This window comes from Leucoraja erinacea, chromosome 1 (genome assembly GCF_028641065.1).
Source record: "Leucoraja erinacea ecotype New England chromosome 1, Leri_hhj_1, whole genome shotgun sequence".
Lineage (NCBI taxonomy): Eukaryota > Metazoa > Chordata > Chondrichthyes > Rajiformes > Rajidae > Leucoraja > Leucoraja erinaceus.
Genome location: NC_073377.1, coordinates 9,057,291 through 9,084,543, shown reverse-complemented (window position 1 = coordinate 9,084,543; position 27,253 = coordinate 9,057,291). Strand labels below are relative to the sequence as shown.

Here is a 27,253-nt window from a genome sequence, read left to right as displayed (position 1 = left end):
GTGGCTAAAGGGATCAGGGGGTATGGAGAGAAGACAGGTACAGGATACTGAGTTGGATGATCAGCCATGATCATATTGAATGGTGGTGCAGGCTCGAAGGCCGTAAGGCCTACTCCTGCACCTAATTTCAATTGTCTATTGTCCATTGTCTATAATTGCAAATTCCTCTCCACCTTGATGAAGGGACTGCGCATTGACACTATTCTTGGGCAGCTACACTCGTGCTTTAACTTTAAGCAGATGCTCTCTCGTTTTGGATCCTCCTTTCCCAGTTTCCATCCACATAGCTGGTTAAATCCCAAAACATTTACTGCTTTTGAAAAGCATAAGGCTGTGCAGCAGGGATGACACAGTGGCACAGCGGTGGTGTTACTGCTTGAGCCAGAGACCCGGGTTCAATCCTGACTATGGGCGCTGTCTGTATGGAGTTTGCACGTTCTCCCTGTGACCACGTGGATTTTTTTCCCGGGTGCTCCAGTTTTCTCCCACACTCCAAAGACGTACAGGTTTGTAGGGTAATTGATTTCAGTAAATTGTAAAATAGTCTCAAATGTGTAGGATAGTGCTAGTGTATAGGGTGATGGCTTGTCGGCACGGACCAGATGGGCCGAAGGGCCTGTTTCCTAGCAGTATTTCCAAAGTCATTTGGAGTGCAACTTCGGAGCACCATCTCCAATCTGAAGAAGGGTTCTCACCCGAAAGATCGCCTGTCCATTCCCTCCGCAGATCTGCCTGACCTGGTTGAATAGGCTGGGTCTCTATTCCTTGGAGCACAGGAGGATGAGGGGAGATCTTATTGAGGTGTATAAAATCATGAGAGGAATAGATCGGGTAGACGCACAGAATCTCTTGCCCAGAGTGGGGGAATCGAGGACCAGAGGACATAGGTTCAAGGTGAAGGAGAAAAAAATTTAATAGGAATCTGAGGGGTAACCTTTTCACACAAAGGGTGGTGGGTGTATGGACCAAGCTGCCAGATGATGTTGTTGAGGCTGGGACTATACCAACATTTAAGAAGCAGTTAGACTGGTACATGGATAGGACAGGTTTGGAGAGATATGGACCAAATGCAGGCAGGTGGAACTTGTGTAGCTGGGACATGTTGGCCGGTGTGGGCAAGTTGGGTCGAAGGGCTTGTTTGCACACTATATCACTGAGAGAACTATTGATCTCAGGGGTTGGATGTGATGAGACTAACAACTCTTACTTTCAGTCCCTTGGCCTTTCATTTAGAAGCTGAGTATGCTGACACATGGCATTTTGTGAAAGGAAATGGCGTTTATAGATTTTCTTTTCAATTTTCTTAATTAATTCAAATTTCAGCTGGCAGTCAAATTTAGAGATAAAATCAATATCACATAATTGCAGACACTGTGTATTTCCTGCCAGCTATATTACTTATCTGCATTGGAAGGAACTGCAGATGCTGGTTTAAACCGAAGATAGACACAAAAAAGTTGGAAAAACTCAGTGGGTCAGCCGGCATCTCTGGAGAAAAGGAATAGGTGACTTTTCGGGTCGAGACCCTTCTTCAGACTGAAAGTCAGGAGAAAGGGAAAGCAGAGATATAGACAGTGATATAGAGAGATATAGAACAAATGAATGAAAGATATGCAAAAAAGTAACGATGATAAAGGAGACAGGCCATTGTTAGCTTGGGGCTAGGTGAAAACCAGTTACAGACAATGAGACTCAACAACACTTTGAAACTAGTACAACGATTGGGGTGGGGAAGGGACGGAGAGAGAGGGGATGCAAGGGTTACTTGAAGTTAGAGAAATCTATATTCATACCGCTGGGGAGTAAGCTGCCCAAGCAAAATATGAGGTGCTGTTCCTCCAATTTGTGTGTGGCCTCACTCTGACAGTGGAGGAGGCCCTGGACAGAACGATCACTGTGGGAATGGGAAGGGGAATTAAAGTGTCTGGCAACCTGTTGGCTACTCCAGTGCAATCAGAATAAGTGCAGATTGATTATGGTAGCATATTAGTTAGGTTCATACAACACGTACATAGACCCCACAGCCCAACCCACCCACGCCATCTAAGATGTCCATCTAGGGTAGCCAGCATTTAACCCATATCACTGTAGATCTGTCCTATCCAAGTACCTGTCCCAATTCATTTGAAATGTGCAATTGTAACCATATAACCATATAACAGTTACAGCATGGAAACAGGCCATTTCGACCCTTCTAGTCTGTGCCAAACACATATTCTCCCCTAGTCCCATATACCTGCGCTCGGACCATAACCTTCCATTCCCTTCCCATCCATATAACTATCCAATTTATTTTTAAATGATAAAAACGAACCTGCCTCCACCACCTTCACTGGAAGCTCATTCCACACAGCCACCACTCTCTGAGTAAAGAAGTTCCCCCTCATGTTACCCCTAAACTTCAGTCCCTAATTCTCAAGTCAACTGTCTCAACGACTTCCTCTGGCAGCTCGTATCTTACACGCGCTGCTCTGTGTGTGCCAAAGTTGCCCTTCTCACCATAAACACATGCATAAGTCTAGTTCTTGATTCCCAAATTATGGCTGTGTTCACCCTATCTATGCCACATGACACTATACACCTCCAAAAGATCAGCCCTCAGTCCACTGACTACACCACGAGGACTGAAGTCCTCGCCTGCCTAACCTTTTCCGAGAACTCAGTCCCTCAGTTCTTAGGCTTAGGTTTATGTAAAGTGTCGGAGACTTACAGGAGATTTGAGAAAGACGGTTTTGTTTTACCACAAAGATGTTTGAAATCTGGAAAGCACTGTCGAGAACTGGTGGACTGGAGGTCATTGGTCCACTCACAACATTTAAGAAGAATTTAGGTGAGCACTTGCAACACCGTGGCATGGAAGACTATTGTCATAGACGAATATTGGTCAAATGCGGGCAAATGGAACTAGAGTAGATTGGCATCTTGGTGCATGGATGAGTTGAACTGAACGGTGTATTTCCGTTTCCGTACTATCTGACTATAACTGACTATGAGAAGAAGAGCTAAAAAAATAGATAGTTCATATTCGGCATAAATGCAGCGGGTTGAACAGATTGTTTGCACACCCTGTAACACTTCTTCTTTTGTGTGGCGTGCACAGCCTAAAGTTGTTGGACAAACTTGTTCTATTTGATCTTCCGTTTGTGCACGTCGAGTTGATTGCATTAGTCGAAACAAGGCGGACCACGTGAAGGTTGCAATCTTCCACCCCCCCACTATATAACACTATGACTCTACAACACAAGCTGTTCACCCCCCCATGACTTACACTAGAAAACATAGAACAATTAGGTGCAGGAGTAGTCCATTCGGCCCTTCGAGCCTGCACCACCATTCAATATGATCATGGCTGATCATCCAACTCAGTATCCTGTACCTGCCTTCTCTCCATACCCTCTGATCCCCTTAGCCACAAGGGCCACATCTAACTCCCTCTTAAATATGGCCAATGAACTGGCCGCAACTACCCTCTGTGGCAGAGAGTTCCAGAGATTCACCACTCTCTGTGTGAAAAAAGTTCTCCTCATCTTTTAAAGGATTTCCCCCTTATCCTTAAGCTGTGACCCCTTGTCCTGGACTTCCCCAACATCGGGAACAATCTTCCTGCATCTAGCCTGTCCAACCCCTTAAGAATTTTGTAAGTTTCTATAAGATCCCCTCTCAATCTCCTAAACTCTAGAGAGTATAAACCAAGTCTATCCAGTCTTTCTTCATAAGACAGTCCTGACATCCCATGACTTGTTAATTGCTGTGATTTCCTCAGGTATATTAAGGCTTCTTCTCATCTGTGGTAGTGTCAGTTTGTAACAGGACCTCTGGAGGTCCAATGCTGTTGTAATGTAGTGGCGTCAGGGACTAATGACACCACCGTCTACTCTCCCCGTCGGTCAGTCAGGCACGGCTGTGTCACGGTGAGGTATCGAGCAACGGGTTGCGCGGCTGTTACCTTGGCAGCAGCCGTGACGGCAGCGCTCGCCGCCACATTCAGGCCTCGCCTTCCAAACTGCACCACCGCTTCGTAACTGCGATCCTTCGCCTGGCTCAGGTATTCATCGATCTCCTGCAAGGAAAATGAGTAAAGTGTGAGTAGGCATTTGTCTAAGAAGAAACTGCAGATGCTGGTTTAAACCAAAGATAGACACAAAAATGGAATGGGTGATGTTTCGGGTCGAGACCCTTCTTCAGACTCGGCCCGAAACGTCACCCATTCCTTCTCTCCAGAGATGCTGCCTAATCCAGCTTTTTGTGTCTATGTTTTCTGTTTTCTGAGAAGGAATTGGTGGCTGGCCTGAGCCATAGCTCTGGCAGACTCAATGACCCCACGCAGTCACGGGGAGAATGTACGAACTCCGTACAGACAGCACTCGTAGTCAGGATCGAACCCGGGTCCTTGGCGCTGTAATGCCCCTGTCCCACTTAGGAAACCTGAACGGAAAACTCTGGAGACTTTGCGCCCCACCCAAGGTTTCCGTGCGGTTCCCGGAGGTTTTTGTCAGTCTCCCTACCTGCTTCCACTACCTGCAACCTCCGGCAACCACCTGCAACCTCCGGGAACCGCACGGAAATCTTGGGTGGGGCGCAAAGTCTCCAGTGATTTCCGTTCAGGTTTCCTAAGTGGGACAGGGGCATAAGGCAGCAACTCTCTGCTACGCCACCGTTCCACCCTTATTTGATGTTGCCTGCTCTGCTAAATTACTCCAGTGCTTTGTATCCCGTTCAGTCTATTTGAGGTGGTCCACTTGTTGGCTACTGAATGGGCTTCAAGATGGTGGAAACCACCAAATCACCCTGCTGATCGTACTTCTTTACTTCTGTTATAGAAGCTGGGAGGTCATGTTGCAGTTGTATGGTACGTTAGTGAGACCACATTTAGAGTACTGTGTTCAGTTCTGGGCACCATGTTATAGGAAACGTTGTCAAACTGGAAAGGATACAGAGAAGATTCACGAAGATCTTGCCAGGACTAGAGGGGCTGAGCTATAGAATGCCTTTTAGTGTCATTCAAACAAACAAAAGTTTGAACGAAATTTCATTCTCTGCAGTCATAACAGCAACAACAAAAAAAAACACACAATTAGCACAGTTTCACACAAACATCCATCACAGTGAATCTCCAAACACCTCCTCACTGTGATGGAAGGCAAAAGCCTTATCGCTTCCCTGTTCTTCTCCCGCGGTCAGGCAGTCAAACTGCTGCATCGAGGCTCTTGACGTTAAAGCCCCCGGCGGGCGATGTTAAGTCCCACGGCCGATTAAGCCGCGCCGGGCGATGTAAGGCCCTGCGACGGGCCGATTCAAACCCCGCGATTCGGGGCGGGTGAAGTTTCTGTTGCGGGAGCTCCCGAAAATCGGTCTCCTACCAGGGACCTGCGAGCTCCCGATGCTAACGTCCACAGGGCCAGCGGCCGAAGTCTCTGAAGCTCCGAAGTCGTGTCGCAGCCGCAGTGCCACCACAGCCTCCGAAGTCAGCAGGCTCTACGACTGGAGCCCTCAGGTTGGTTCCGGTTGGAGGCCGCCAGCTCCACAATGTTAGGCCCCAACGACAACGGAGACACGACAAGGAGAGGGTCGCGTCCCCATTCAGGGAGGAGATTAATAAAGTTTCCCCCAACCCCCCCACATATACACGACTAAAAATAAACCAAAAACATACCCCCAACGACAAAAAAAAGAAAGACAAACAGACTGCAGGCGAGCCGCAGCTGCTTAGACAACGCTGCCACTTCCGGAATAGGGAGAGATTGTGTAGAGGATGATCTTATAGAGGTTTAAAAACTCATGAGAGGATTAGATTGGGTAGAATGCACTGAGACTCTTGACCAGTGAATAGGTGAATCAAGGGCCAGAGGATACAAGTTTAAGGTGAGGGGGGAAAGATTCAATACAAATCTTTTTCGCACAAAGGGTGGTGGGTTTATGGAACAAGCTGCCAGAGGAGAGCAGGTGAGGCAGGGACTATCCCAATGTTTAAGAAACATTTAGACAGGTACATGAATAGGACAGATTTAGAGGGATTTGGGCCAAATACAGGCAAGTGGGACTAGTGTAGCTGGGACATGTTGGCCGGTTTGGGCAAGTTGGGTCAAAGGGTCTGTTTCCACACTGTATCCACTCTATGAATCTATGTCCAACCTCTATCACCCTCAAATCCAGCCAGCATTCTGGTAAACATCTTATGCACATTCTCCAAAGGCTCCACATCCTTCCTGTATTGGGACAACTGGACCTTCCTGTATTGGGACAACTGGACCTTCCAGAACTTCTACATTTAAATTTAATTTATTTTAGAGATACTGTGCAAAAACAGGCCCTTTGGCCCACTTGATGCACACCAACCAGTGGTCCCTATACACTAGCATTATCCTACACACTAGGGGCAATTTACAACTTTACCGAAGCCACTTCATCTACAAACCTGTACGTCTTTGGACTGTGGGAGGAAACCGGAGAACCCAGAGAAAACCCATGCTGTCACAAGTGGAACGTACAAACTCCGTACAGACAGCACCCACAGTCCTTCTCTCCAGTGATGCTGCCTGTCGATTTAAACAAGCATCTGCAGTTCTTTCCTACCCGCAGTCAGGATTGAACCAGGTTCTCTGACGCTGTAATGCAGCAACTCTACTGCTGTGCAACCGTGCTGCCCTGCATATTTCACTGCATATTTTTCTGATGCCAATTACCACAGTTTGACTTCAGTTGAAGGCGGGTGGATGCTTGCTTTAGAAATGCATGAAGCAGAAATTAAAATGTTTAATGCAGCAGTGACATCCAGCTCACACACACACACACACACACACACACACACACACACACACACACACACACACACACACACACACACACACACACACACACACACACACACACACACACACACACACACACACACACACACACACACACACACACACACACACACACACACACACACACACACACACACACACACAATCAGTCAATCAGTCTGAAGAAGGATTCCGACCCAAAATATCACCTCTCCATACTCTCCAGAGATGCTGCCTGACCCACTGAGTTACTCCAGCACTTTGTATCTTTTTTTAGAGGCATTTTGTTGTTAACGGTAAGTGATTTATTCCTAACACACTCCAAAATAAAAAGACCTTTAGCCTCAGAATAGCTATTACTTTGTTCAGTCATACAGGTTTCCAACAGATACTTAGCACAGGTTGCAGTTAATCTGAAGCAATAATCCATGTCAGGTGCTGAGGGGCTTTAAATTACACACAAATGTTTGGCATGGGAGTTGAATCATAGGGAACACTGATTCCACACGGGTCACTGTGAATGTGATGGTTGAAATTTGTAAAATAAACCAACTTGTTTATTCAATAATCAAAATTGTGTATCCAACAATTTTCCTCTCAACAAACAGGTCTGCCGTCTTGCACTGATGTTCCTTCAGACTAAATTTAGGTTTGGTAACCTAACGTTCGTACACATAGCTTGCAGCATCTGTCAACAATTTGTGGTGCTATCCAGAACAATCATGACATCTTCTAACCTTGCCCAGCCCTGACTTTATGCCAGCCTGTTGGAAATAGATGGTAAACAGGAACCAGTCTTTGAGCGTTCACTGCTCTCGCATTCGAATAGTAGACAGAGCTACCTTCCTTCGTACATGAACTAAAAATAGCCAGAACGCCACGCTGAGAAACACAGGGAACTAATGTAACAGCAGAGAGGCTGTTTTTGAATCAGTCACCATTATGTCAATTAGTCATACGGGAGCTGTCTGTACGGAATTTGTGCATTCTCCCCGTGACCTGCGTGAGTTTTCTCTGAGATTCTCGGTTTCCTCCCACACTCCAAAGACGTATAGGTTTGTAGGTTAATTGGCTTGGTGTATGTGTAAAAATCTAGTCCCTACTGTGTGTAGGATAGTGTTAATGTGCGGGGATCGCGGGTCAGCGCGGACTCCGTGGGCCGAAGGGCCTGTTTCTGCGCTGTATCTTTAAACCAAACTAAACTGAACACAGGAACAGGCCCTTCAGCCCAACTTGCCCCTGCTAGCCAAGATGCCTCGTCTATGCTAGGTCCACCTGCCCTTGTTTGGCCCAATATTCCTCTAAATCTTTCCTATCCATGTACCTATTTCAAATACCCCTGCCTCAACTACCTCTTCTAGCAGCTCGTTCCATATACCCAGCACCCTCTGTATGAAGAAGTTGCCCCTCGGGTTCCTTGCCTCTCATCACATCACAGTACAGCAGCAACATCCTAGCTGGATCAAGATGAACAAACGGTTTTGAATCTTAACACGTGGTAGGATTCTGTCTTGGTATAAACAGTCCACATGATTCACCTTCCTCTGGGATCACCCTATACCAGGAATGAGAAGGTTAACATATGATGAGCATTTGATGACCACTGGGCCTATATTCATTGGTGTTTAGAAGACTGAAAGGGTGCATCATTGAATAGTGAAAGGCTTGGATAGTGTGGATGTGGAGAGGATGTTTCCGCGAGTGGGAGTGTCTAGGACTCGAGGTCAGAGCATCTGAATTAAAGGATGTTCTTTCAGGAAGAAGATGAGGAGGAATTTATTTCGTCAGAGGGTGGTGAATCTGTGGAATTCTTTGCCACAGAAGGCTGTGGAGGCCAAGTCAGTGGATATATTTATGGCAGAGATAGGAACATTCTTGATTAGTACACGTGGCAGAGGTTTTGGGGAGAAGGCAGGAGAATGGGGTTAGGAGGGAAAGATAGGTCAGCCATGATTGAATGGGGGAGTAGACTTGATGGGCCAAATGGCCTCATACTGCTCCTATCACATGATCATATGGCCTTCTTCACCTAGTCATGTGATGTTCCTTAATGTTCTTCCCAATAGGTTTCATGTTGCTCAGTTACATTGAGTTTGGCATGGCCTTGCTTTCCTATCAAATAAACAGCTGACAGCCATTCATTCCCTTGCTAGCACAAATAAGTAGGTGGACTCTAGAGTAAAACACAGAGTGCTGGAAGAACTCAACGGGTCAGGCAGCATCTATTGTAGGAATGGGCAGGCGACGATTTGGGTCGGAACCTTCTCCTCACCCTCTGAGTTCCTCCAGTACTTTGTGTTTTGCTCAAGATTAGGGCATCTGCAGGCGGTCTCTTCATGCCCATGGGCTGAAGGTCATTTGCGGCTACGATACTTTCGTTGCCTCTACAGGCGGTTCTTCCACTTTCCTGAGAGTGCTGCAAAGTTTGGCCACAAATCACACAACACTCGTGCTTGCTTGACGCCAACCAGAGAAATGTCCGATGCCTGCTTGGCATTCAGTTTCTCCTTAATGAGCAGTTTCCTTGGGCTGTGATAGATTCCACAAACTACACAGTTCTTCACAGACCATTAAGCATCAAGTAAAAATGCACACCTGTGCAGATTGCTCTTTATTTTCCTGTTATCATCCAACCACTAGAGGGAGGTGATAACAATGTAATCACAACACCTCTTAGAATCAGTCATAGAAACAGACAGGCCTTAGGCCCACCTTGTCCATCTCAACCAAATTGACATATTGGGCTGGTTCCCATTTGCCTGCATTTGGCCTCCAAACCCTTCCCACCCATATATTTGTCCAAATGTCATTGGAAAGTCATCATTATATCTGCTTCTATAGCTTCCCCAGGCATTTCCCTCCAGTAACAGTTCCACTTGAGTTTGCACTTGAGGCCCTTCTTAAATCTCTCCTCTTGCACCTTAAGTCTTAAGTGAGAGGGAGAACTGGATATTTTTAGTGCCTTCCCTCACAGTGAATTCTGCTGTGGGGGGATGTTTCTTGTTGATTTCTTTAGTGTACTGTTCTGTGCCTTTTTTTCTTTTTCTTTTTTATTTTGTATGGATTTATTGACATTTAATCTATTCAATTAGTTTAATCAATCTCTGTAAAGCACTTTGGTTCAAAGTGATTTTGTTTAAAAGTGCTATATAAATAAATATTATTATTATTATTATTATTTACACTCTAGTTTTTAAATCCTCTACGCTGGGAAAAGAATGTGAGTGTTCACTTTATCCATGCCCCTCATGATTTTGCACACTTCAATAACAGGGCAGCACAGTGGCGTAGCAGGAGAGTTGCTGCCTTACAATGCCAGAGACCTGGGTTTGATCCTGACCACTGGAGTTTGTACGTTCTCCCTATGACCGCGTGGATTATTCCCCGGGAGGTTCGGTTTTCTTCCCAAGGCGTATCGGTTTGTAGTTTAAATGGCCTTGGGAAAAATTGTACATTGTCCCTTGTGTGTGCGTGCTAGAGTCGCTGGCCAGCATGGACCTGGTGGGCTGAAGGGCCTGTTAGTGCGCTATGTCTCTAAACTAAACTAATCATCCTTCAGCTTCCTAATCTCCAAGGAAAAAAGTCCCAGCCTCTCCCTATAGCTTGAGCCTACATCCAGGTAATGTCCTGGTGAATCTCTTCTGCATCTTATCCAAATTAATGACATCCATCCTATAGTTTATCCTCTTAAAGTAAAGCAAAAACACTGCACTTGTTGGAAGTCTGAAATAAAAACAGTACATGTAGCAAATTCTGAGTCGGCCATGCAACATCATTAAAGGGATAAGGTGTCAACATGTAAGGTTGATGAATTTTCATCGGAAGTGCTAACTATGTCTGTCTCCACAGATATAGCCTGACCTATCTCAAGGATATTTAATTTTTAATCTCTTAATGGAACCCTGTGGAACCTTAAAGGATTGCCGCACTGACAACACACCACATCTAACATTTTCTTTAATAGGCACAGCTTTCAATTAGCCTTTTAAGTTGCCAGCCAAGATGACAACCAAATTTAGAAAAAAAAAAGACATAAGACTTAGAGAACGCATTAGCAGAGCAATGAAGAAAGTATCAAGTTGGCAAGAGACATCAGCATCCCACCCAACCATTACACCTGTTGTTTGCTGGTGCATGAACACAATAGGTCAGATTACATGAACCAGCTCTGATTTCTCCTGTGACCAATGCTGGTTTCACAGTGTTCTTGGTACAGAAATACTCCACTGCAGCCAGCTGTCGTCATAAGATCATCAGGAATAGGAGTAGAATTAGGTTATTCGGCCCATCAAGTCTTCTCTGCCATTCAATCATGGCTGATCCAGCTCTCCCTCCTAACCCCATTCTCCTGCCTTCTCTCCATAACCTCAGACACCCGTACTGTTCAAGAATTTGTCTATCTCCTCCTTAAAAATATCCACTGACTTGACCGCCACAGCCTTATGTGGTAAAGAATTTCACAGATTCACCACCTTCTGACTAGCAACATTTCTCCTCATCTTCCTAAAAGAACGTCCTTTAATTGTGAGACTCTGACATCTAGTTCTAGACTCTCCCACTAGTGATAACATGCTCTCCCCATCCACATCCACTCTATCCAAGTCTTTCACTATTCTGTTTGTCTCATTCTCCTAAACTCCAGCGTGTACAGGCCCAGTATTGAAAAACGCTCATCATAGGTTAACCTACTCATTCCTGGGTAATGAACATGAATTGTCAAATTCATGTTCATAAGTGATAGGAGCAGGATTAGGCCATTCGGCCCATCAAGTCTACTCGGCCATTCAATCATGGCTGATCTATCTTTCCCTCTCAACGCCATTCTCCTGCCTTCTCCCCATAACCCCCGACACCCATATTAATCAAGAATCTATCTATCTCTGCCTTAAAAACATCCATTGACTTGGCCTCCACAGCTGGCAGTTGCATTGAATCCCACAGATTCACCACCCTCTGACTTCTTCTGAACTATTCTGCAGGGGAGCAGAAGAGAATGTCAATTGAGTGGACCCTGTTAAATAATATCAGACATTTTGAAAGATGAAAAACTCACCCTTTTGAACAAGCCTGATAAGTATTAACATTGTTTTGTGTCAGTTCTTCCTCATCTTCCCAAAGACACTGAGAGAAGCCTTTCCTCTGCTGCATATTTACCTCATTATTATCTTGTGCTTATGGAATCCTGGTCCTTAAAGTTCTGTGCACTGCTTAAGGCTGGTCAAATGCTTGGTTGGCTTGTTGAAAAATGTATTTATGCTTAAGTAGGCTTCATGTTTGGCACAGACATCATCAGCCACAGTCAAACAGCACGGAATCAGGCCCTTCGGCCCAGCTTGCCCATGCCGGCCAAAATGGCCCATCAATACTCGTCCTACCTGCCTATGTTGGGCCATGTCCCTTTATATATGTGCACACACACACATACACACACACACACACACACACACACACACACACACACACACACACACACACACACACACACACACACAGACACACACACACACACACACACACACACACACACACACATATATACACACACACACACACACACACACACACAGACACACACACAAACACACACACAGACACATACATATATATACATACACAGACACACACACACACACTATATAAACGGTATATATATATGTATGTATGAAATATATGTCTATGATTATATACATGTGTGTGTGTGAGTGTGTGTATGTGTTTATATACACACACTCAACTTTTTTTCTCGTTTATCATATTGTTTACAGTGTACTATGTTTACATATCCTGTTGTGCTGCTGCAAATAAGAATTTCAATGTTCTATCTGGGACACGTGACAATAAAACACTCTTGACTCTTGAGGAAGATTTCGGAACATGCCATCTGCACCCACTCTGACATTTGAACGAGCTGCTTTACTCAAATGTCCTCACCTGGCGAGGATTAAACTTCAATGCAAGATAGCCTAGTGCTACAAGAAACCCAGGACACAGCGCAGTCTGAGAGAAAAGGTTATGCTATTTAACAACAGAGAAATATCTCAGCTTTCGCAGTTAAAAGGCATTTTTCAGTCTTGTGTAACAGTCCAGCCTGTCACGTCACTGATCTGTGCTTTAATTGCCACGAGATCATGACTGCTTCTGATTAATCCACGAAACCTAAAATTTGGATATGATAATTAAGGAACACTGTTCCCACTAGCGAATGGTTCGAGCACCAAGGGATACAGATTAAAAACATAAGGGGAAAAATATACAAGGGACGTGAGGAAGATATTTTTCACTTGGATAGAAGCTAGGATCTGGAACTCACTGCCCACAGGGATGACAGAAAATAATCCATCGGGTTCTTCAAAAGGGAATAGACTTCTGAAAAAAATATTTGCAGAGGGGCAGGGTAAGAGATTGATGGTGGCAGAACAGTAGAGTTACTGCCTCACAGCGCCAGAGACCTGGATTTGATCCTGACTACGAGTGCTTGTCTGTAAGGAGTTTGGACATTCTTCCCATGATCTACGTGGGTTTTAGGGTCATAGAGTGATCTAGTGTGGAAACAGGCCCTTCGGCCCAACTTGCCCACAACGGCCAACATGTCCCAGCTACACTAGTTCCACCTGCTTGCGTTAGGTCCATAACCCTCCAAAGTTGTCCTATCCATGTACCCATCTGTTTCTTAAACGTTGGGATAGTTCCAGCCACAACTACCTCCTCTGGCAGCTTGTTCCATACACCCACCACACTTTGTGTGAAAAGGTTACTCCTCATATTCCAATTATATCTTTTCTCCTTCACCTTGAACCTATGTCCTGTGGCCCTCGATTCCCCCACTCTGGGCAAGAGATTTTGTGCGTCTACCCGATCTATTCCTCTCATGATTTTATACACCTCAATAAGATCTCCCCTCATCCTCCTGTGCTCCAAGGAATAGAGACCCAGCCTATTCAACCAGGGCAGGCAGATCTGCGGAGGGAATGGACAGGCGATCTTTCGGGTGAGAACCCTTCTTCAGATTGGAGATGGTGCTCCGAAGTTGCACTACAAATGACTTTGGAAATACTGCGAGGAAACAGGCCCTTCGGCCCACCGGGCCCGTGCCGACAAGGAATCACCCTATACACTAGCACTATCCTACACATTTGAGACTATTTTACAATTTACTGAAATCAATTACCCTACAAACCTGTACGTCTTTGGAGTGTGGGAGAAAACTGGAGCACCCGGGAAAAAATCCACGCGGTCACAGGGAGAACGTGCAAACTCCATACAGACAGCGCCCATAGTCAGGATTGAACCCGGGTCTCTGGCGCTGTCAGGCAGCAACACCACCGCTGTGCCACTGTGTTGTCCCTGCAGCACAGCCTTATGCTTTTCAAAAGCAGTAAATGTTTTGGGATTTAATCAGCTATGTGGATGGAAACTGGAAAAGGTTCAAGTTCAAGTTCAAGTGAGTTTATTGTCATGTGTCCCTGTATAGGACAATGAAATTCTTGCTTTGCTTAAGCACACAGAACATAGTAGGCATTTACTACAAAAAAGATAAGTGTGTCCATATACCATGATATAAATATATACGCACATGAATAAATAAAGTGCAAATAACAGAAAGTGGTTATTAATAATCAGAGTTTTGTCCGAGCCAGGTTTAATAGCCTGATGGCTGTGGGGAAGTAGCTATTCCTGAACCTGGTTGTTGCAGTCTTCAGGCTCCTGTACCTTCTACCTGAAGGTAGCAGGGAGATGAGTGTGTGGTCAGGATGGTGTGGGTCTTTGATGATACTGCCAGCCTTTATAGGCAGCGACTGCGATAAATCCCCTCGATGGAAGGAAGGTCAGAGCCGATGATGGACTGGGCGGTGTTTACTACCCCAAGAGCCCAGTAGAATCCAAAACGAGAGAGCATCTGCTTAAAGGTAAAGCACGACTGTGGCTGCCCAAGAATAGTGTCAAACTGCAGTCCCTTCATCAAGGTGGAGAGGAATTTGCAATTATTGACAATAGACAATAAACAATAGGTGCAGGAGTAGGCCTTTCAGCCTTCGAGCCAGCACCGTCATTCACTGTGATCACGGCTGATCATCCACAATCAGTACCCCGTTCCTGCCTTCTCTCCATATCCATTGACTCCGCTATCTTTAAGAGCTCTATCTAACTCTCTCTTGAAAGCATCCAGAAAATTGGCCTCCACTGCCTTCTGAGGAAGAGATTCACAACTCTCTGTGTGAAAAAGTTTTTACTCATCTCTGTTCTAAATGGCCTATCCCTTAGTCTGAAGAAGGGTCTCGACCCGAAACGTCACCTATTCCTTCGCTGCATAGATGCTGCCTCATCCGCTGAGTTTCTCTAACATTTTTGTCTACCTTCGATTTTTCCAGCATCTGCAGTTCTTTCTTAAACATACCCCTCATTCTTAAACTGTGGCCCCTGGTTCTGGACTCCCCCAACATCGGGAACGTGTTCCCTGCCTCTAGCTTGTCCAATCCCCTAATAATTTTATATGTTTCAATATATCCCCTAATAATCTTATATGTTTCATCCTTCTAAATTCCAGAGTATACAAGCCCAGTCGCTCCATTCTTTCAACATATGACAGTCTCGCCATCCCGGGAATTAATCTTGTGAACCTACGCTGCACTCCCTCAATGGCAAGAATGTCCTTCCTCAAATTTGGAGACTAAAAGTGCACACAATACTCCAGGTGTGGTCACACCAGGGCCCTGTACAACTGCAGCAGGATCTCTTTGCTCTTAAACTCATATATGGCTCAAGAACAGGCCCTTTTGTCCACGATATCTGTGCTGAACATGATGCCAAGACCATCACATCTACCTGCACAAAACCCACATCCCTCCATTCCCCGCATATCCATGTGCCTATCCAAACGTCTCTTAAATGCCACAAGTGCAAGGCTTCAATTACCACCCACAGCAAAATGTTTCAGCACTCACCTTGAAGTGTGTAAAAAAACTTCCCCGCACATCTAGTTTAAATTTTGCCCCTCTCACCTTGAGGCCATGCCCTCTGGTATTCGATCTTTCCACCCTGGGAAGTAGGGTCTACCCTATCTGTGCCTTGCCTAATTTTATATACTTCTGGCAGGTCTCCCCGCAACCTCCAGTGTTCCAGGGGAAATCATCCAATTCTCTCTCATAGAATGTTGTTGAGGCTGGGCCTAATTGGAACTTCTAAGCCAGCAGTACGAATGGTTTTAGGTCCAGAGCAGGGTAAGCAGAGAAAGAGAGAACAGGAATCTAAGGGTTTTCACACAAAGGGTGGTGGGTGTATGGAACGAGTTGCCACAGGAGGTAGTTGACGCATATACTATTGCAACGTTTAAGAAACATTGTGATAGGTACATGGATAGGATAGGTTTAGATGGATATGGGTCAAACGCAGGCAGGTGGGACTAGTAGATGGGATCTGTTGGTCAGTGTGGGCAGGTTGGACCTGTTTCCACACTGTAAGAGCCCATGACTATGACTATGACCAAGATGAATAGATGGTGAGGATACGGATCAGTGTTGATCTTGGGGAATTGAGATCGAGGGGGTTAAATGTACAACTCAGAAATAGTTTCATGACTGTCGTCACCAAGTGTACTGCGATATGAAACTCCATAGCTTGTCTCACCTGCTCTTTCGAAGAGAGGGTTGGGTGCACGAATTTCCGGTAGAGAACACTGGAGCCTTTTGTGTAAGGGGAGAGCAGCCAAATTACAAAGGCGATCTTCAGTTCATAATAAAATGGAAACCTGTGGAACAAGAAGAGACTCGTGTGAAATACCATCCAGACAGGAATAAATTCAATTCAATTCAATTCAATTCAATTTATTTGTCGTTTGGACCCCTTGAGGTCCAAACGAAATGACGTTTCTGCAGCCATACATTACAAACAAATAGACCCAAGACACAACATAATTTACATAAACATCCATCACATCGCTGTGATGGAAGGCCAAATAAACTTATCTCTCCACTGCACTCCCCCCCCCCCCCCGATGTCAGAGTCAAAGTCAAAGCCCCCGGCTGGCGATGGCAATTGTCCCGTGGCCATTAAAGCCACGCCGGGTGGTGCAAGGTCACACATCGGGTCTTGATGTTGGAGCCCCCGGCGTGCGCTCGCAGAGTCCCGCGGCCATTCCAAGCCGCGCGGGCGGTGCTGTAAGGCCCCGCTCCAGGAGCTCTTCGGCCCTGCAACTCGGGCAGGAGAAGTCGCGTTGCGGGAGCCCTGAAAAGCGGTCTTCTCCTGTTGGAGGCCGCTCCTCGTTGCAGCCCCAACGACAACGGAGACCCGACAAAGAAAAGGTCGGGTCTCCCGTGCAGGGAGAGATTAAAAGTTACCCCCTCCCCACACACACACACCCCCCAACAAAAAATAACAAAAACTACATAAAAACATAGACAAAAAAATAATAAAAACGCAGATGGGCTGCAGAGGCCGCTGCTGACGAGAGTCGCGCCGCCTTCCGATCATAGATCAAGAGTACTGAAGATCCTCAGGCGTAGTTCAGTTTAGAGATACAGCGCGGAAACAGGCCCTTCGGCCCACTGAGTCCATACCAACCAGCGATCCCCGCACATTAACACAGCCCTACACACACTAGGGACAATTTACACATACACCAAGCCAATTAACCTACAAACCTGGACGTCTTTGGAGTGTGGGAGGAAACTGAAGATCTTGGAGAAAACCCACGCAGGTCACGGGTAGAATGTACAAACTCTGCACAGACAAGCAGCCGTAGTCAGGACCGAACACGGGTTTCTGGCGCTGTAAGGCAGTAGCTTTACCGCTGCGCCACCGTGTTGCCCCGGGTGAGAAACCTAACTCTAAAGGGCCTGTCCCACTTGGCGATTTTTTCGGCGACTGCCGGCATCAATGACTGACGAATCAGGTCACCGAGAAATTGGCGGCGTGACGTGACGCGGCGTGACGAAGTTTGACACGCAACGTTTTTCAAGTGTCGCAACTTGTTTTTTGTCGCCACTGGATTTTGAAATGTCTCTGATACGAGGCCAGCAGTCGCCGAAAAAATCGGCAAGTGGGACAGGCCCCTTACGCTTTTCCACCATTGTAGAAAGAACGAACTGCGTAAACAGGGTATAGAACAGATCCAAAGCACCGGCTTTGACTTTGATCTTCGGCTGGAAAGCTCCAACTTCAAAGCCAACCTTTAGGAAACTGGGGGTCATCGTTACAGAAAAGGTTAAGCGAGGGACTGACAGAACTGCTCATGACAGAGAAGGGTTCGATAAAAAAGGGAGCATAATTAGAAGAAAAATAACTGACAGCTGTGGTCAGATTCATATGACTTCATCAGGGATGACATATCACATCGTCATCATGGCGCAGCGGTAGAGTTGCTGCCTTAAAGGGCCAGAGACCCGGGTTGGATTCTGACCACGGGTGCTGTCGGTACAGAGTTTGACTATTTTCCCCGTGATCCTCGTAGGTTTTCTCCCGGTGCTCCATTTCCCCCCCCCCATCCCCATGCTGCAAAAATGGGCAGGTTTGTAGATTAATTGGCTTCAGTTAAAATTGTAAATTGGCACTAATGTTTTGGATAGACAATAGACAATAGGTGCAGGAGTAGGCCGTTCGGCCCTTCGAGCCAGCACCGCCATTCACTGTGATCATAGCTGATCATTCGGTCCTTCGAGCCAGCACCGCCATTCACTGTGATCATGGCACGAGTGGATGGGGTGATCGCTGGTCGGCACGGACTCGATGGACTGAAGGGCCTGTTTCCACTTTGCGTCTTTCAAGTAAACTAAAGTATCACAAGAATGAAAGATGAATTTCTTTTATGTTAGGATTCAAAATGTTCAGTAGAAGCAGAAACGCCAGCTCTGATTTTCAAAATGTAATTTAATATGGTATAATACCCGAAAGGGGAAAGGTTTTACACGTTTCGTGGAAAGGTCAGGGTCAAAGATCATGGAGGAGGAAGATAAACCACTCGACGAAAAAGCTGTGGTACGGTCATGGACTTGTGGGTAATTTGTTTAGCGCCATTTTGGGAATCATATCTATGAGGGTTTTTTTTAATGGGCTTCTGTCATGGCGCCCACATCTACCAGCTCCTCTGTAATCTTTGGTCAGGGTGATGGGATTACTTGGATCCATCTTTTAAAAAGTCAATTGAAGTGTGTGGAATTGAGAGCCTTCTTGCATCCTAACCATCTTCCATTAACAATGAGTGTGTATTGATTAACAATTTAGTGAATCAAGGAGCAAAGTGGATCTCCGGGACATGGGCAGGAGTTGCTTTTAAATCTGATTCTTAATGTTCCTCTGAATGATTAGTTCCTTTTCCATTTCAATTTGTAGTTTAAAGGAAATGATAGGGTTGAGCTGAGATGGGAGTCATGGGTTACGGGGAGAAGGCAAGAGATGGAGTTGAGAGGGGAAGGTAGATCAGCCATGATTGAATTGCGAAGTACACTTGATGGGCCGAATGGCCAAATTTTGCGCCTATCACTTATGAAGTTAATGTTACTAAATGCAGAGCAGAGTTGAGAACACATCGGGGGGTCACCATCAATATTAGATTTATGTTCTCATTAAGTACAGCAGGTGCATCTGTATAGAAACGTTCCCTCCACAGCACCATATTGATTATTGCCACTTAGCACTGCCATCAAACCAAAACCCATTCAAATTACTTTGCCAATAAGTGTCAATAATCAGGAGATCTCCACTCCTGGCACTGTCCAACTTTACTTCACAGTGAAATCCCATCCCACTAAGTACTGAATGGCACTGCCCAAATAAATTTCACAATGGTGTCCTACATCCAGTAAATCTTCACGCCACTTGACCCAAAGCCCAGGGAGGATGGGAAGTGGGATGAGTTCATGATGTGACGAGTGGCCTCTTCCTGTGCCATAGATCTCTACAAGATCGTTAAGAGCAGAGGCCATTTCTAACCTACTTTTTGTCACCCAATTGCCGGAACCCAGCTCCATAATCTGCGATAATCAGCAGTGTGAGGCTAAATGGAGGAATTATGCCTTTGTATTATTTAGCCAGAAAAGACAATATAATAGATGGCACAGCGGCGCAGCTGATAGAGCTGCTGCCTCACGATGCCAGAGACCAGGGTTAGATCCTGACTGTGTGGAGTTTGCACGTTCTCCCTGTTGCCATGGGGCTTTTGCTCTGGATGCTCCAGTTTGGGATGCTTTCCACATCCCAAGCACATGCAGAGTTGCAGGTTAATTGGCCTCAGTAGTGTGTAAGGAGTGGATGAGTAAGTGGGATAACAGAGAACTAGTGGGAACGGGTAATCGATGGTCAGCCTGGATTTGGTGGGCTGAAGGGCCTGTTTCCAGGCTGTAATTCTAAACTGAGCTACACTGAAACTAAAACAACCTTGAAAAAAACATGGTGGTTTAACAGTGGATAGAGATTGACAGTCTGAAGAAGGGTCCTGACCCAAAACAAGACCGAAGAAGGGCTCCCAACCTGAAATATTGCCCATCCATTTTCTCCAGAGATGCTGCCTGATCCACTGAGTTACTCCAGCACTTTGCATTCTTTAGACAGTGCCTTACAAGGAGCATCAGTTCAATCAGAATGACTCAGTGGGTGTAAGCATCCATGATACTTAAATACTCTACATAGAAACATTGAAAATAGGTGCAGGAGGAGGCCATTCGGCCCTTCGAGCCAGCACCGCCATTCATTGTGATCATGGCTGATCGTCCCCAATCAGTAACCCGTGCCTGCCTTCCCCCCATATCCCTTGATTCCACTGGCCCCTAGAGCTCTATCTAACTCTCTCTTAAATCCATCTCAGCCGGTAGTGCAGCATAGTAATAGAATAATGTGCCAATGTTCTAACCAATGTTGGTGAGGGGGATGGGGACACAGCATTACCTTTACATTGAGTATTCCTGGCACATCACTGTTAACAAACAGAGCATTTTATTCCACGGAACATAATGTGTAGTTATTTCACAGTGGCTGAATAATGGCGAGCACTTTGTAGGAGGGAAGGGGGGGGAGTGAGGTTGGTGCGAGAATAAACGCAGGCATTGACCAGTCTGGATGCATGTTCTGTTCCTCAACTGGAAATTCTACATGTACTGCGGGGCACTTTGTCTCCTGAATGTCAGTACTGTACTTTTCATTGACAAAGGGTCACAGCTTAAACAACTGACCGGACCTTATTAAATGAAAGGAATGAAAACTGCTTCAACAGGTGGAGCCTGTGTAAAATGTACATGGTCCCACCATTAATGATCAATCTTTTGTTTATCTCAGTTGGGGTAAGAACACTGAAGATATCCGGAAGTGGCGGCGCTGCCCTGGCAGCAGCGGCTCGCCTGCAGTCCGTTCGTTTTTACTTTTTTTGTGTTGTTTTTTTTCGTTTTGTCTAATTAAGTTTTTGGTTATTAGGTTGTGTTTATGTGGGGGGGGGGGGGGGGGGGGGGGGGTTGAAACGGGGCTTTCTGGCTTTCTGTCTCTCCCTTCGGCAGAATGCGACTTTTTTGTTGTATCCCCCTTCTCTGCCTCCGTCTGCGCTGAGGCCTAATGGCGGAGCTGGCGACCTCGAGACTCCGGCGGCAGAGCCAGTCGGGACTTGCCCTGGGCTCGCTCCCGTGAGGGCAGTCCGGCTCGGGGCTGGAACGGCGCTTCCGTGAGGGGCTGTGACGCTCCCGTGAGGGCGGCCTGGCGCGGGGCTGAGACTTTCCCGTGAGGGGCTGTGGCGCTCCCGTCGGAGCGGCCCAGCTCGAGGGAGGTACGGCACTCCCGTGATGGCAGTCCGGCTAGGGTCTGGAACGGTGCTCCGGTGGCTGGGACGGCGTTCTGGCGGCGGTGACCTGAGTCCGGGATTCAGCCGCGGGCCAGCGGCTGCGTCCGCTGGACTGGAGGGCGGCAGCTTCGACCACCCCGGGCCGCGGTGTTTGAGCCGGCCCGTTTGCGGGGTTCGGTGAGCCGCGGGACTGGTTGTACCATCGCCCGGTGGGGTATCGCCTCAGCGCAGAGGGAGAAGAGGAGGGAAGAGACTGCAGCCCTAAGATTTTTGCCTCCACCACAGTGAGGAGGTGTTTGGAGGACTCACTGTGGTGGATGTTAATTTGTGTTTATTGTTGTTTATTATTGTATTATTGTATGTATGACTGCAGGCACGAAATTTCGTTCAGACCGTAAGGCCTGAATGACAATAAAGGTAATTCTATTCTATTCTATTCTATCTGCCAGATTGAAACTGTGCCTTCTTTAGTTTAGAGATACCGCGCAGAAACAGGCCGTTCGGCCCAACGAGTCCGCGCTGACCAACGATCACGCCGTACACAAGCACTATCCTACACACTAGGGCCAATTTACAATTTTTACCAAAGCCAATTAACCTACAAACCTGTACGCCTTTGGAGTGTGGAGGGAAACCGGAGCACCCGGGGAAAACCTACGTGGTCACGTGGAGAACGTGCAAACTCCAAACAGACAGCACCTGTAGTCAGGAACGAACCCACGCCTCTGACACTGTGAGGCAGCAACTCTACAGCTGTGCCACCCACCGCCCATTCTATCTCTTACAACTACAACGTAACACATGTATTACGTCCTTTAATAGCCCTGTCCCATGGTACGAGTTTATTCCAAGAGCTCTCCTGAGTTTAATAAAAAATCAAACTTGTGGTAAGCACGGAGAATGAACGTAGCGGGTACGTCGGAGTTCGGGGACGCCTCTTACCGGCTCGTAACACAAACGGCAGGTACTCGGGAAGACTCGCTAACGGCAGGTAAGCACGGGAAGACGCGTGAAGATTTTTCAACATGTTGAAAAATGTCCACGAGAGCCCCGAGTACCGACGAGGGGCCATTACCGTAAATCTCCGAGTTCGAATCAGGGCAAACTCGAGAGAACTCTTGGAATGAACTCGTAGCGTGGGACAGGGGTTTAAGTGTAATTTGGTTAATGCCATTATACAGTATCTCAAAACATTCAGCGGATTGGAAATAAAAGGATTTTTAGGGAAAATAATTTATTTGGTGAAAGAATAAACTGCATACACGAGTTGACATTACGTTCAGTATCTATGCTGGGATATTAATGAAAATAGTACAACAGTCTTACCATGGGAGAAATAGGTCTGTGAAAGTCTCTGCTGTGGTGAACAGTGCAAATATGATCCAGTACATCATCCATTTCACCTAGTTTGAAGAACAAATGTAAAGCATGATGATTCGATTACATCAGGATAAAGACAAGACAGTAATGTACAAATTGTGCAACAAACTAATTTTGAATATTGATGAATCAGATGTTCTGTGGCTCAAACAGCTGATAAAAAATGTTTATATAAAAATGGTTGCCTCCAGCATAGAAGCTGGACATAGTGATTGAATTCACTGCTTTCATTTACACTGAACTAGTATCCACGTTCTCGTCACTCCTCAGTTTGTGCTGAGAGCAGTCAGCTGCGTTTGTGTGGTGAACAAGGAGGGTCTCTGTATTTTAACTGCAGAAATACACCCCCACATTTCACCAGAACACTATCAACTAGGAGGAGTAGGCCACCTGGCTCCTTAGACCTACCCTGCCATTCAAAATGATCCTCGTAGCTTTCAATCCCTCGATCTTCCACTTTAAACAGTTACAACATCCTTGTCCCTGCAACTAGAGAGTCTAAATAATTTCCAGAGATTCACTACACCAGAGTTATAGAGTCATAGTCTTACGGCGTGGAAACTGGTCCTTCAGCCCATCTTGGCCACACTGGCCAACATGCCCCATCTTGCCCACACTGGCCAACACGCCCCATCTACATTAGTCCCACCTGCCTGCGAGATGATCTAAGAACTTTTTTTCACACAATAGAGTGGTGAATCTCTGGGCAACTCTCTGCCACAGAGGGTAGTTGAGGCCAGTTCATTGGCTATATTTAAGAGGGAGTTAGATGTGGCCCTTGTGGCTAAGGGGATCAGGGGGTATGGAGAGAAGGCAGGTACGGGATACTGAGTTGGATGATCAGCCATGATCATATTGAATGGCGGTGCAGGCTCGAAGGGCCGAATGGCCTACTGCTGCACCTAATTTCTATGTTTCTATGTTTCTATGTTTGACCCACACCTTTGGCGAAAAATTTGCACAGTATTCCAGATGGCTTCATTTGTACCATACGCAAATGTAATAACATTTCTAAATTTTTAAATTTCAATCCTCTGGCAATAAATGTCACTATGTCCTCTTAATTAATGGCTGCACCTGCCTGCCAACTTTTCATGAATTGTGCCAAAGCACACCTTGATCTCTCTGTATTCCACCTATTTGCTCAATGCTTCAATGCTTCGATGCTTCGATGGTTATTTATTATCACATGTACCGAGATACAGTGAAATGTTTTTTTTCCATACAGTTCAGTAAATCATTGCCATACATAAACACAATCCCAGATTAAGTAGAAAGTGTGTAGAAATAATCCACTGAGAACATATACAAGAGTTGCCAGGATTGGCGCCATTTTCAAAGTCTGAATGGCAACTGGCCATTGAAGGCCCTTTGCAGCCGTTGCCTCCATCCTGATCATCCAGTGAACTGTCGTTCTTCTCCTCGCCCGGCCACCTTCAGCCTTTGTGCCCGGGGGGTGCCTCCCATAGCAGAACCTGAAGGCGTGGAAGGTAAGATCCCAGTTCCTCTAACTGGCTCTTTGACCTTGCGTCCGCCATCGCCGGCTCCCTCCATTCCCCTCTCCGGTTCTCCGGACGAGCAGGGACCAGGCTCGGCGACTCCCTCTCCGGGCGGGTTTCCTGGTTCCACGGTCCTGCCGCCCAACCCAATGGTCCTTGTCTCTCTCCATTGAGACAATAGTCTGCCTTTGCATCTTTTATACTAAATGCATGCATGACCTCACACTTTCCTCACTTTCGACGTAACGTTTTGCTCTCTCAATCACCTATATATATCCTGTTGCATAATCCAAATATCCTTATTGCAAAACATGCCCTACCATCTATTTTTGCATCATCAGCAAACTTTGGCACGTTGCAATCTTTTCCTCCTTCTCAAAGTCATTAACATAAAAAGTAAATGAATGAAGGACACAAGGATTTATCCGTGGGGCACAACATTGGCCACGTATTAGAAACATAGAAACATAGAAAATAGGTGCAGGAGTAGGCCATTCGGCCCTTCGAGCCTGCACTGCCATTCAATATGATCATGGCTGATCATCCAACTCAGTATCCCGTACCTGCCTTCTCTCCATACCCTCTGACCCCCTTGGCCACAAGGGCCACATCTAACTCCCTCTTAAATATAGCCAATGAACTGGCCTATTATTATATCTGGACCCAAAGGTTTGCCTGTCCATTCGCTCCACAGATGCTGCCTGACCCAATAAACCACTTGACACTTTGTCTTTTGCTCAAGATTACAGCATTTGCTGTTTCCTGAGTTCATAAATCATAGGAGCAGAATTAGCCAATTTGGACCATCAAGTCTACTCTGCCATTCAATCATGACTGATCTATATTTCCCTCAGCCCTATTCTCCAGCCTTCTCCCCATAACCCCAGACACCCTTACTAATCAAGAACCTAGTCTGAGAAAGATCAATTTATGCCAATCTCTGCCTTCCATGTGATAACCAGTCTTCAATCCATATTAACACACCTCCCAATATCACGATCTCTTACACTGCCCACTAGCCTTGTATCTGGCATTCTATCAACAAAATAGACCCAGACTTATTATATCTGGACCCAAAGGTTTGCCTGTCCATTCGCTCCACAGATGCTGGATGCAGATGCCGGTAGGCGGCGCGGCTCTGGCCAGCAGCGGCCTCTGCAGCCTGTCCGCGTTTTTATTATTTTTGTCTGTGTTTTTATGTAGTTTTTGTTATTTTATGTCGGGGTGTGTGTGTGTGTGGGGGGGGGGTGGGAAAAACTTTGTGAATCTCTCCCTGCACTGGAGACCCGACCTTTTCTCGTCGGGTTTCCATTGTCGTTGAGGCCGCAACGAGGAGCGGCCTCCAACAGGAAGAGACCGGGGACTCAGGTGCCGACTCACCGTTGCCGTCGCGGAGCTGGCCGGGTCCGGAGCGGTGGAGGAGCGCTGCTGCTGCTGCTGCTGTCGTTGCTGCTGCTGCTGCTGCTACCGGAGAGTCGGAGGCTCCAACGACAGGTCTGTGGACGGCGGCGCCGGGAGCCCACGGCTCCTTGGAAGGAGACCGCTTCTCAGGGCTCCTGCAACGGCGACTTCTCCCGCCCGAGTTGCGGGGTTGAAGAGCTCCTGGAGCGGGGCCTGACACCACTGCCCCGCGCGGCTGGAATGGCCGCGGACTCTGCGAGCGCACACCGGGGGCTCCAACATCAAGACCCGGTGTGCGACCTCGCACCACCCGGCGTGGCTTTAATGGCCGCGGGACAATCGCCATCGCCAGCCGGGGGCTATGACTTTGACTCTGACATCGGGGGGGGAGAGTGCAGTGGAGAGATAAGTTTATTTGGCCTTCCATCACAGCTATGTGATGGATGTTTATGTTAAATGTAATTATTGTTGTGTCTGGGGTCTATTTGTGTGTAATGTATGGCTGCAGAAACGGCATTTCGTTTGGACCTCTAGGGGTCCAAATGACAATTAAATTGACTCTGACTCTGACTTCAAACAAAACTTCCACTGATTAGAAATAGACAATGATTTAGATTTTGTTTAGGATAGAACTGCAGATGCTGGAAAAATCGAAGGTAGACAAAAATGCTGGGGAAATTCAGCGGGTGAGGTAGCATCTATGGAGCGAAGGAATGGGTGACGTTTCGGGTCGAGACGGTTCGGGAGAGGTTAGTAAACATTCAAACGGTATCCAGCTTTTGCACTGGAATTTCTGCAGGGGTACATGTCTGATTGACAAGGTATCATAAAATCATAAAATCTGAAGTAGGGTCTCGACCCGAAATGTCACCTATTCCTTTGCTCCATAATTGCTGCATCACCCGCTGAGTTTCTCCAGCATTTTTGTCTACCTATGATTTAAATTTTATTAACTTCACTGGGTAACAAATAAAATAAGACTGCACTTTGCCTGCAGACCACGTCCTCTCATCCATTTACCAAATACAGGATACTTTATTCTACTTAGCTACATAAAACAGACATCAATGCACAATTCTGATCTATACTTAGATTATAATGGTATATTCAATTAAATTTCCCTTTGCTTGCCTATATTCAAAGATCATTCATATTCAAGAGAACAATTGTGTGCAATATCCTTGTAGACAGAGCCATCAAGGTCATTGGAATTCATTCTGTTTGAAGTGCTCGCCATATACAAATAAAATATAAAAACGCTTAGAAGTCAATTTAATCGAACATTGAGCAGTTGAAATCTAAGCTTAAATGTTACTCCATTATATATATATATACAGGGTATACCACAGAGGATGAATTTCTACCACGCTGAATACAATAAAATAACAGTCATAGAGACTGTGGATATTAAAAACAAGTTGCAATACAAG

General features: G+C 46.3%; 2 protein-coding genes across 3 annotated transcripts in view; one reads left to right on the top strand and one right to left on the bottom strand.

Annotated features, from left to right (window-relative positions):
* ptcd3 (pentatricopeptide repeat domain 3) overlaps nt 1-27,253 on the top strand; it is a 354,967-nt gene that overhangs the window by 184,504 nt on the left and 143,210 nt on the right. The gene's annotated exons all lie outside the window — the stretch shown is intronic.
* reep1 (receptor accessory protein 1) overlaps nt 1-27,253 on the bottom strand; it is a 107,318-nt gene that overhangs the window by 40,481 nt on the left and 39,584 nt on the right. For both annotated transcript variants that reach the window (XM_055649983.1, XM_055650054.1), the window contains exons 3-5: nt 22,870-22,946; nt 16,413-16,533; nt 3,947-4,060 (exon numbers count right to left, since the gene is read on the bottom strand). In XM_055649983.1, coding sequence (XP_055505958.1) covers nt 3,947-4,060; nt 16,413-16,533; nt 22,870-22,946 — 312 coding nt within the window. The remainder of the gene's footprint in view (nt 1-3,946; nt 4,061-16,412; nt 16,534-22,869; nt 22,947-27,253) is intronic.